The 10,641-nt window shown below is 41.9% G+C and overlaps 1 protein-coding gene across 1 annotated transcript; it reads left to right on the forward strand.

The window, feature by feature from the left end:
* Positions 1-5,684: 5,684 nt before the first annotated feature.
* LOC119266796 (disease resistance protein RPM1-like) lies at positions 5,685-10,312 on the forward strand. The gene is made up of 3 exons (XM_037548074.1): positions 5,685-5,861; positions 5,976-6,194; positions 7,120-10,312. The coding sequence occupies exon 3, from the start codon at positions 7,359-7,361 to the stop codon at positions 10,125-10,127; it is 2,769 nt and encodes a 922-aa protein (XP_037403971.1). The 5' UTR covers positions 5,685-5,861; positions 5,976-6,194; positions 7,120-7,358; the 3' UTR covers positions 10,128-10,312.
* The last annotated feature ends 329 nt before the right edge of the window (positions 10,313-10,641 follow it).

Here is a 10,641-nt window from a genome sequence, read left to right on the forward strand (position 1 = left end):
TACTCAAGTCAAGAAGAGCGTACGTCTTTAGAAAAACTTGTGAACAAGAAGACAATTAGTTCAGTTCTCCAAATAACAAAAAACAGAACCAGGGCCCAGTTCGATTCGCCCGTTCACGCAGGAAAAAAATGGTTGGTTCATTCAGTTCTTCTGTAGAACCTTTGTTCTGTTCTTCGACAGGTTAGTTCCATGTTTCTATTATTTACATTTGGAGCATTTGAGAAAATGTTCCAATAGTTTTAAAACTATATTGAGAAAATGTTGGTGACATGTCAAAATTGGTTCACGCAAAAACTAAATTTGTACATATCATTCAAAAACAATTCCGTGACATTTTAGAAATGTTTGCACATTAAGAGTATGTTCACGATTATATTAAGAAAATTATGAAATGTAAAAAATAAAATAAAAATCGTTCGCATAGTTTTGGAAGAATGTGTTGTACCATCAACAAATGTTCATGAATTAAAAAATGTTGGTAACACTTCAAAATATTGCATAGTTTTAAAAATGTTCATGGTATTATGAAAGTTCAATGTGCATTTAAAAAATTTACTGTTTATTTTAAATTATTCAATGTGCATTTCATAAAATATCCACCATGTATTCAGATAAAAATGTTTAACTAGCTTGGTAGGGTATAGGTCGCACGAATGCAAGCATGAAATTAAAAAAATATAGGTAACACATTTAAAATGTTTGCACATTTTGAAAACATGTTCCTGGCATTTATGAAAAAGTTCAATGTGTATTTCAAAAATGTTCACCATGTATTTAAAAATGTTCTATGTGCATCTGATAAAATATTCAACATGTATTTTGATAAAAATGATTAACTAACTAGCTCGGGTATGGGGTAGCTTAGCTAGGCCGCACACACACACGCATGAAATTACAAAAATGTAGGTAACACTTTTAAAATGGTTGCACATTTTGAAAACATGTTCTTGGCATATATGAAAAAGTTCAATGTGTATTAAAAAATGTTCACCATGTATTTATAAAATTTTCAACATGTAATTGGGTAAAAATGTTAGTGTATTTGGAAAATGTTCAATGTATTTAAAAAATTCTTATACCTGTGTATGAAAAATCTTCAACTTGCATGTAAAAAATTCGACATGGATTTAAAAAAGGGGTAAATAAAAGCAAATAGGAAAAAAGGAAAAAAAACTGGAAAAAAGGATTAAAAAACTTAGAAAAATAGACAATGAAAAATCCGGTCAAAACCTTCCTAAACTGATGGAATGTTCCGGAACCGCTCCAAGGAAGCTTTCGAAAACCAGGGATGAGAGGTTTGTATGTAAGTCTCGCAGTAAGCTGGACATAGTTCTTGTGAGTCAGGCGGACGAGCCGACTGCTACTAGCTTGCAGCTCGCCTTGCATTGCGTGAGCGCCGAATAGGATTATTGCGAGTAGATAGTGCGTCGCCTGAAAGAGTTACCCTTAGTCGACCGGCCTAAACGCACGGTTTTGGGAAGGTTATATACACCAGTTTAATTTTTTTGAGTAATTTTGGTTTTTGTCTTTCTGGTGGTTTTCAGCGGTTTCTTTTTCTTTCACATTCCTTCTAGGTTTTCATTTTTTATTTTCGTTGATTTCTCATTTGAGAAAAATGTTCTCTACTTTTAAAAAAAGTTTTGAAGAAATGTTCGTGGCATGGCAACATTTGTTCTGATAATTCCAAAAAAAATGTTCATGACATTTTAAAAATGTTCAAACATTTATAAGTTCACATTTTTTTAAATGCCCATGAAATGTAAAAAAAGTTTATAACAATGTTTTCTACCATCAACAAATGGGCATGAAACTAAAAAAATGTTGATAACAATTAAAACAATTGCATATTTTATTAAATGTTCATTGTATTATGAAAAGTTCAATGTGCATTTTTAAATTTATTTTAAAAAAATTCTATGTGCATTTCATAAAATATTCACCATGTATTCAGATAAAAATGTTAACTAGCTAGGTAGTGTATAGGTGGCACGCACGCAAGCATGAAATTAAAAATAAATCTAGGTAACACTTTTAAAATGTTTGCATGTTTTGAAAACATGTTCCTGGCATTTCTGAAAAAGTTCAATTTGTATTTTAAAAATGCTCGCCGTGTATTTAAAAACTTTCTATATGCATCTGTTAAAATATTCGACATGTATTTACATAAAAATGATTAACTAGCTAAGTAGGGTATAGGGTCGCTTTCCTAGGCCGCACGTACGCACGCATGAAATTGGAAAAAAAATGTAGGTAACAATATTAAAATGTTTGCACATTTTGAAAACATGTTCTTGGCATACATGAAAAAGTTCAATGTGTATTTAAAAGATGTTTGTGGTTTATTTATAAAATTTTCAACATGTATTTGGATAAAAAATATAGGGTATTTGGGAAATGTTCAACGTGTATTTAAAAAAATCTTATACCTGTGTATGAAAAATCTTCAACTTGCATGTAAAAACATTGACATGGATTTTAAAAGGGAAAAAATAAAAAAATAGGGAAATAAGGAAAATAAAATTGGAAAAAATGATTAAAATACTTAGAAAATAGACAAAGAAAGATCCGGTCAAAACCTTCTGAAATAGGCGGAACGTTCCAGAACCGCTCCAAGGATTCTTTTGAAAACCAGAGATGAGAGAAGTGTATGTAAGTCTCGCAATAAGCAAGACATAGTTCTTGCGAGTCAGGCGGACGAGCCGACTGCTACTAGCCCGCAGCTCGCTTTGCATTTCATGAGCGCCGAATAGGCTTATTGCGACGTAGAAGATAGTGTGTCGCCTCAAGGGGTTACCCTTAGTGGACAGGCCTAAACGTATGTTCTGAGTAATAATGTTCTGAGTAATTTTAGTTTTTTATTTTCCTATCGGTTTTCTGTGGTTTCCTTTTCTTTCACTTTTCTTCTAGGTTTTTCATTCTCAATTTTCATTGATTTTTCATTTGAGAAAAATGTTCCTATACATTTTAATATTGTTTTGAAGAAATGTTCGTGGCATGGCAACATTTGTTCAGATAATTCAAAAAAATGTCCGTGACATATTAAAATGTTCACACATTTAATAATATGTTCATGATTTTTAAAATTCCGTTGAAATGTAAAAAAATGTTTAAGATAATTTATTGACGTTATTTTAAAAAAACATTGTACCATATAATTCTTTATGAAATTAAAAACTGTTTTAACACTTCAAAAAAGTTTAACGGCGGATTGACCCTCCGGGTTCACCGTCGTGACATTTTTATATAAAGGTCCTTGTAGTATTTAGGAATCAACCCGCCGTCCCTATTTAAGTGGATCTGAAAAAACGTTTTGGTTTTGTAAACTAACCCCTGCATTTGTAGAAATTGCGTCCACGCTCCTTTGTGCATCTTATCCAGTAGCAGGAGATGGTGGAAGGGGAAAGACTTCGGCTGGGCTCCTCGGCGAGCACGGCTGCGCCCGCCTCCACTCCCTTTCCAGCCGTGGCAGAGGACGAGAAGGTGAGGGACGGCGCTCGCGGCCCGCCTCCACTCCCTTTCCAGCCGTGTCGGAGGACAAGAAGGTGAGGGGCGGCGCCCGTGGCCCTGGTCTAGGACGAGGCGAGCGGCTCGGCTGGAGGTCGTCAGGGCGGGCACGTTGTCGCTCGAGCGGGCGGACGAACGAGAGGCAGATGGTGGCGGCAGGTCCGGCCGGAACAACAACGTCGGCTAGAGTTGGAGTCCCGCGAGGAGGGGTCTGCAGGCGGCGGAGCCGGCGCATCGGTGTCCGCTCTTGCAGAGCCGCTCGGCGCCATGGCTGCTCCGGCAACAAGAACGGAGAGAGGTGAAGTGAGGGAGAACAGAGAAGGAGGAAGGAGGCGCGTCGGAGGTCCTGCCGGCGGCGGCTCGGCTTGCAGGCGCGCGGGTGTAAGCAGGTGGCTCTGGATCGAGCCCTTGCTTGCTCCTGAGTATTTTTTTTACCCCGGCTGCACGACCAGCAGGCGCGCAGGCACAGCTGGCTTGGGATCGAGCCCTTGCTTGCTCGGGAGATTTTTCTTTTTTGACCCCTTTCTCGGTGTTTTTGTATATCTGGAGGTTTGAAGCTTTGAGCCCTTGCTCGGTCGTGAGGTGGAGCACCCAAAAGCACATATACGTACTGGGCCACACAAAATTTCTCCCATGGGAAGGCATGCGAGTGTGTCTCTAGGAACAAGCGAAGCTACCTCACGGAGACCATTCGTTTAGTTATTCGGTAGTCCCATATCGCTTATTTATACTTCATCCGACCACGTTACATATGCCTATGATTTCAAGTCAATAAGCACCTTAAGAATCAACAAAAGTCCGAGGTGTTGGACCCGGTTTGCTCATAGAAAAGAAAAATAAGAAAAGGAGTAAATTCTTGAGCCCAAGAAGGAAACGAGTTAAGAAGGATTGAAGGAAAGGAGTGAATTCTGCTCTTATCTGAGGGCAAGAAAGGGGGGAAATCTGCCCAAGAAGGAAAGGAATTAAAATATGGAATAAATTTCCCCTTGAAGGAAATAAAAAGTTCCGATGTCCTAGCCCAGGAAGAAAAGGAACTAAAATCAAAAGAAGAAAATGTTTAGAAGGAAAGAAATTATTCGCTGTTATGAATGTGCACGGTGAACCTCTTGCAATAAAGGTTTGATTTTTGGCTCCTGTCTGTATTAGTTTTTTGACAAAGTAAGGAGTACATGAATTACAAGCATGTGCAAACGTGGGTCTAAAGTTTTTTTTTCTCGATTTCCCACCTTCTTAAATTTGACCGTGGTAGCTACAACATGGCATGCTAGAATATAATGACCAATCTCACTACCTTGAGAACGGTCCTGTTTATCGTAAAATAGATATACATGTCACCACCTTCGACATGATACACATATATACAAAGATAAAAAGTGACAACACGGATGCCCCACTAAAGATGTGCGAGAGGCTGTTTATCCCGTTGCAACGCACGGGCAATTTCTATATCTATATCTATATCTATACCTACTATTAAAGTGAGGTGATATTCTTAGTTTCACGTCAATGCAGACGCCAATGAGTAATCAGATCCATTCCACTCCACTTCTTCAGATAGCAGTCGATCCTGGATCGTCCTCGCTTCCAAACTTCGTAAATGAATGAAACTCCTTCCCTGGTCTATTGCTCGGGTGTGATACAAAACTCGGATTGAGTCTCCTGGTTCACCGTCGCGGCATTTTTACATAAAGGTCTTTGTAATTTTAGGAATCAACCCGCCGTCCCTATTTAAGTGGATCTGAAAAAACGTTTCGGTTTTGTAAACTAACCCCTGCATTTGTAAAAGTGACAACACGGATGGCTCACTGGAGATGTGCGAGAGGCTGTTTATCCCGTTGTAACGCACAGGCAATCTCTATATCTATATCTATATCTATACCTACTATTAAAGTGAGGTGATATTCTTAGTTTCGCCCCGCTTCATTTGGTCCCGCTTTAATTAATTTCACGTACGATATTTGGTTGATCCGGAGAAAAATAAAATTGCCGATGGAAGGGTTCAATCTCATAACCTGTCAACCGGGCACGTACAGTTTGTCCAACTGACCCAGCTAGAGATATGAGTAGATTTTCTAGCAGTTTTGCTAGTCCTAAAAAACGATAGCAGTTTTGAGCACGTGGCTCCATGTCAGCCGGTATCGTCAACGTGGCGTCCACATCACCTTTCCTTCTTCTCCGTGCCGTCGTTCTCCTGCGTGTCTGCCTCCTCCCATCCTCTTCGCCCCGGCTCCATCGCCGGCCATGGCACATGGAGTCAGCGGCGAGGCGTGTCCTTGTCCCCAGCGGAGACCACTTCAGGGACGCGGTGCAGTCGCGGGACGCGTCTCCGCCGAGAAGCCTGAGCGCTGAGCTCTACCGTAAGTAACAACGGATCACAACGCATTCCCTTGGGTTGCTTACCCTTCGATCCTGAGCACCCTGTCTATTTTAATCACAAAATCTCGGTTCTCGATGCTTCAAACTGAGCGCAGGATCAGCAGGCAGAGGGTTCTGAATTCTGATGGATCAGTGTCGCCCGGAACGCGTTCGACAGAATGCCCCAACCAAAACGTGGGTATCTATCCACCGGCCTGCCGGGAAATTGCGGTGACGAAAGAGCCTGCTGCCCGCCGACAACGACACTGTGATGTACTGGCCAAATCTTGTCGATGGAAGAAGACCAATGCATTCATCCCACCGGCACATGCTCGGTAATGTAGCGGCAATTCAATAGTGTCCCCTTGAATATTTTCTTCCTCTTCATTGTTTTGAAAGTTTTCTTTGTTCCAGTTGTCTGGGGAAATACCCTTTGGCTCCTGCATGTAGATACACCCTATATGGGGATTTTTTTTTAAAATAATTAAACAAAAAGTCAAAATAGTTTAAAAGTATTTTTAGATTAAACTTGACTTACTTGCACACTAGTATATAAATTTTCACCACTATAAACAAGATACTTGCTAGATTAGTACGTGCCACATCCTCAACCATAGCCTTAAATCTTTATTGGTTTCCGTCTAAAGTGGTATTTTCCTGGACACTCAAGGCCACATCAGCTGGAAAACGACGCTGCGTACAGTCGTAAATAGCAACCAAGGACAAGAGCAAGAGACGCTAGCTAGATCTAAACTATTGACCGTTTTGGCGGCGAATCTTCTTGCAAAAGTATAAAAGGTTAGATCAGTACGTGCCCATCATCGACCACAGCCTTAGTCTTTTATTGGTTTTCGCCTAAAGTGGTATTTTCCCGGACACTCAACGGAAGACCAATAGAACATTCATCCCACGTGGGCTCAGTAATCTACTGGCAATGCACTGGCATTTCCTTCAATATTTCTTCCTCCCCATTGGGTTCATCGCATTATTTGTTTCAGTTGTTTGTGGACTTGTTATAAACAATACAGTACTAAATTAGTAGGTGCCCCGTCATCAACCGTTGCCTTAATCTTTTACTAGTTTGCATCTAAAGTGGTATATTCCCAGATACTCGAGGCCACATCAGCTTGAAAACAATGCTATGGTTGTAAAATGTAAATAGCAACCAAGACAAAAGCAAGAGACGCTAAGATAGATGTAAACTATTGACAGTTTCGATGGTGAATCTTCTTGGAAAGATAAAAGATTCCATCTTTTCAGGTCTTGAAAGGGACAAGGACGGCGCTTAGTGGGTCTGCTACAAACAATAGTAATATTCAAGCTTCCTGTAAGGTTACTTTAGAAATATATGCACACTGCACACCACAGGATTGGTTTGGAAGTGTCCACTAACCAAAGATATAAACGTTCCGTGGCCCTCATAGCATACTCATGAGTCATCACCCAACAACTCCATTACTCAAGCAAAGGTTTGTATAGCCAGCTCCATCTAGGCAACCATGTTAGAGGGTGTAATCTGGTTGCTAATCCTGAAGCTTGGGGATGCCCTGGCAAATGAAGCAGCTGTTCTAGGGAGGTCGTTTCTCGTCGAAGCATCTGCTCTGCAAGGCCTGTTTGGTGAGATACGGAAAATGAAGGAGGAGCTGGAGAGCATGCAGGCCTTCTTCCGAACTGTCGAGCGGTTCAAGGATGCAGACGAGACAACGGTTGCATTCGTGAAGCAGATCAGGGGCCTTGCCTTTAACATCGAGGATGTTATTGACGAGTTCACCTTCAAGCTGGGGGAGGACCATGAGGGGATGTTTCTGCTTAAAGCAATTAGGAGGGTCAGACAGATCAAGACATGGTACCGGCTAGCCAACAATTTGCGTGATATCAAAGCCAACCTCAAGAGTGCTGCAGAGAGAAGGCGCAGGTATGACCTCAAGGGTGTTGAGAGGGATGCAAAACTGACAAGAATAGGCAGCTTAAGCATTAGACCTGCAGAGTCTGTACATTTTAAAAGGGCAGATGATCTTGTGGGGATTGCGGAGAACAGAGACTTGCTGAAGAAATGGATGAAAGATGAGGAGCAGCGACACATGATCATCACTGTTTGGGGCATGGGAGGTGTTGGTAAGACAACACTTGTTGCGCATGTCTACAACGCCATCAAGACTGACTTTGACACCTGTGCTTGGATCACCGTGTCTCATAGCTATGAGGCTAATGATCTGCTAAGACAGATTGTTGAAGAGTTCCGGAAGAATGACAGGAAGAAGGAATTTCCGAAGGATGTTGATGTCACAGATTACAGAAGCCTAGTGGAGACAATCCGCCGTTACCTAGAGAAGAAAAGGTATGTTCTTGTCCTAGATGATGTTTGGAGTGTGAATGTTTGGTTTGACAGCAAAGATGCATTTTTTGGTGGCAAACTTGGTCGGATAATTTTCACATCAAGGATATATGAGGTCGCACTGCTTGCTTCTGAAGCCCAGATGATTAACCTGCAACCCTTGCAAAATCACTATGCATGGGATCTGTTCTGTAAAGAGGCATTTTGGAAGAATGAAAACAGAGACTGTCCACCAGAATTGCAATATTGGGCAAACAAGTTTGTGGAGAAATGCAATGGCTTGCCGATCGCTATTGTGTGCATTGGGCGTCTCCTGTCATTCAAGAGCGCAACTTTTCTGGAGTGGGAGAATGTATACAAAACTCTTGAGCTTCAATTTACAAACAATTGCATCCTGGATATGAACATAATCCTGAAGGTTAGTTTGGAAGACTTACCACACAACATGAAGAACTGCTTTCTTTACTGCTGCATGTTCCCAGAGAATCATGTGATGCAAAGGAAGTGGCTGGTACGGCTTTGGGTCGCAGAAGGATTTATTGAGGCTAGTGAGCATAAAACACTGGAGGAGGTCGCAGAGGATTACCTGACCGAACTCATCAATCGGTGTCTGCTGGTGGAGGTTAAGAGGAATGAATCAGGATATGTTGATGATTTCCAGATGCATGACATCCTTCGTGTGTTGGCCCTCTCCAAGGCACGCGAAGAGAATTTTTGCATAGTCCTCGATTACTCAAGGACTAATCTTATTGGGAAAGCACGCCGTTTATCAATCCAAAGAGGGGATATTGCACACCTTGCAGAGTCTGTGCCACATCTCCGCTCCTTGCTTATTTTCCAGAATTCGCTGACTTTTGGCTCACTCCGTTCATTCTCAAGGTCTGTTCAGTTAATGTCTGTCTTGAACCTGCAAGATAGTTCAATTGAGTCTCTGCCAAATGAGGTGTTTGACTTGTTCAACCTGCGTTATCTGGGCCTTAGACGGACTAAAATTGCTAATATCTCACGGCTGATTGGAAGGCTACAGAATCTGCTTGTGTTGGATGCTTGGAAAAGCCAAATCACCAACCTTCCAGTGGAAATCACAAGGCTCACTAAGTTGACCCATCTTATTGTCACCGTGAAGCCACAGATACCGGCTATGCAGTTCATTCCTTCTATTGGCGTGCCAGCACCTATTGGCATGTGGTCTTTGGCAAGCCTGCAGACATTATTGCTGGTGGAATCCAGCTCTGAAATGGTCCGTTACCTTGGAGCTCTGGTTCGGTTGAGATCATTCCGCATCAGTAGAGTCCAAGGTCGCCATTGTGAAAAGCTCTTCATGGCCATCACCAATATGGTCCATCTCACCCGGCTCGGGATCCATGCGGATGATGACCAGGAGGTTCTGCAGCTCGACGCACTCAACCCTCCTCCGTTACTCCAGAAGCTTTTCCTGCTAGGGACGTTAGAGAAAGAGTCACTGCCCCGGTTCTTCTTATCGATTAGCAAACTGAAAAGCCTCACCATCCTACGGCTCGTCTGGTCAAAGCTCGAGGAGGACATGTTCTGCTACCTCGAGGAGCTGCAGCAGCTGGTGAAGCTTCAGCTTTATGATGCATTTGATGGCAACAGGATGCACTTCCGAGCAACGTCGTTTCAGAAGCTTCGGGTGCTGAAGATCTGGGGAGCTCCACGTCTCAGCCAGATGACGATAAGAAGTGGGGCGATGCCCAGCTTGGTTGATCTGAAGCTCCTGCTCTGTCCGGAGTTGAAGTCGTTGCCGTGCGGGATCGAACACGTGACCACGCTTGAAGAGCTGACCTTGGATTCTACAGCGGAAGAGCTTGTGGACAGGGTTCGCCGGAAGAAAGAGGACAACATATCTCATGTTCAGAGAGTTTACGTCGGTTTCGTCAGGAACCGCGAGCTCGCTGCAGAGAGGATTCAGTAGTAGATGCAGCTCCATCTAGGCCAGTTATTGTTTTTTCTCTACTCTAAGTCAGCTGATGTAACTTGAATCCTTCTGTTTCTATCCACACCGTGGCCTTATTTTTGTGCACTTTGAAGTCTTCTTGTATCAATGTAACGTGTTGTGCTGTCATACATATGATTGAACCAAAGTTATATCATTCTCAATCCTAGGCTTCCTTCTCTTACAGACTGTTCCTCTTTCGTATTTTAGTCTTAGCAAGATAATCAGTTGTCATTCATGTGGGATAAATGGCTTATTCAATCATCTCAGCAGAACTGTGCTATATCATAACAGGAAATAGCCCTCAGCAAAAAAAAAAAAAAGGAAATAGAAATGCTATTTGCGATGTGTATGCCCCTATTAGGAGTTTCTCTATGCATTTCCATTATTTAGATTCAGTAGAATGATTTCTTCCATAATTGTGTATGTTAAGGTGTTGTGCTGTTTTCGGTGGTTGAGCTCTACTCATCCTGAGAAAATTATTCTGTAACAT

The sequence above is a fragment of the Triticum dicoccoides genome, chromosome 3A (assembly GCF_002162155.2).
Source record: "Triticum dicoccoides isolate Atlit2015 ecotype Zavitan chromosome 3A, WEW_v2.0, whole genome shotgun sequence".
Lineage (NCBI taxonomy): Eukaryota > Viridiplantae > Streptophyta > Magnoliopsida > Poales > Poaceae > Triticum > Triticum dicoccoides.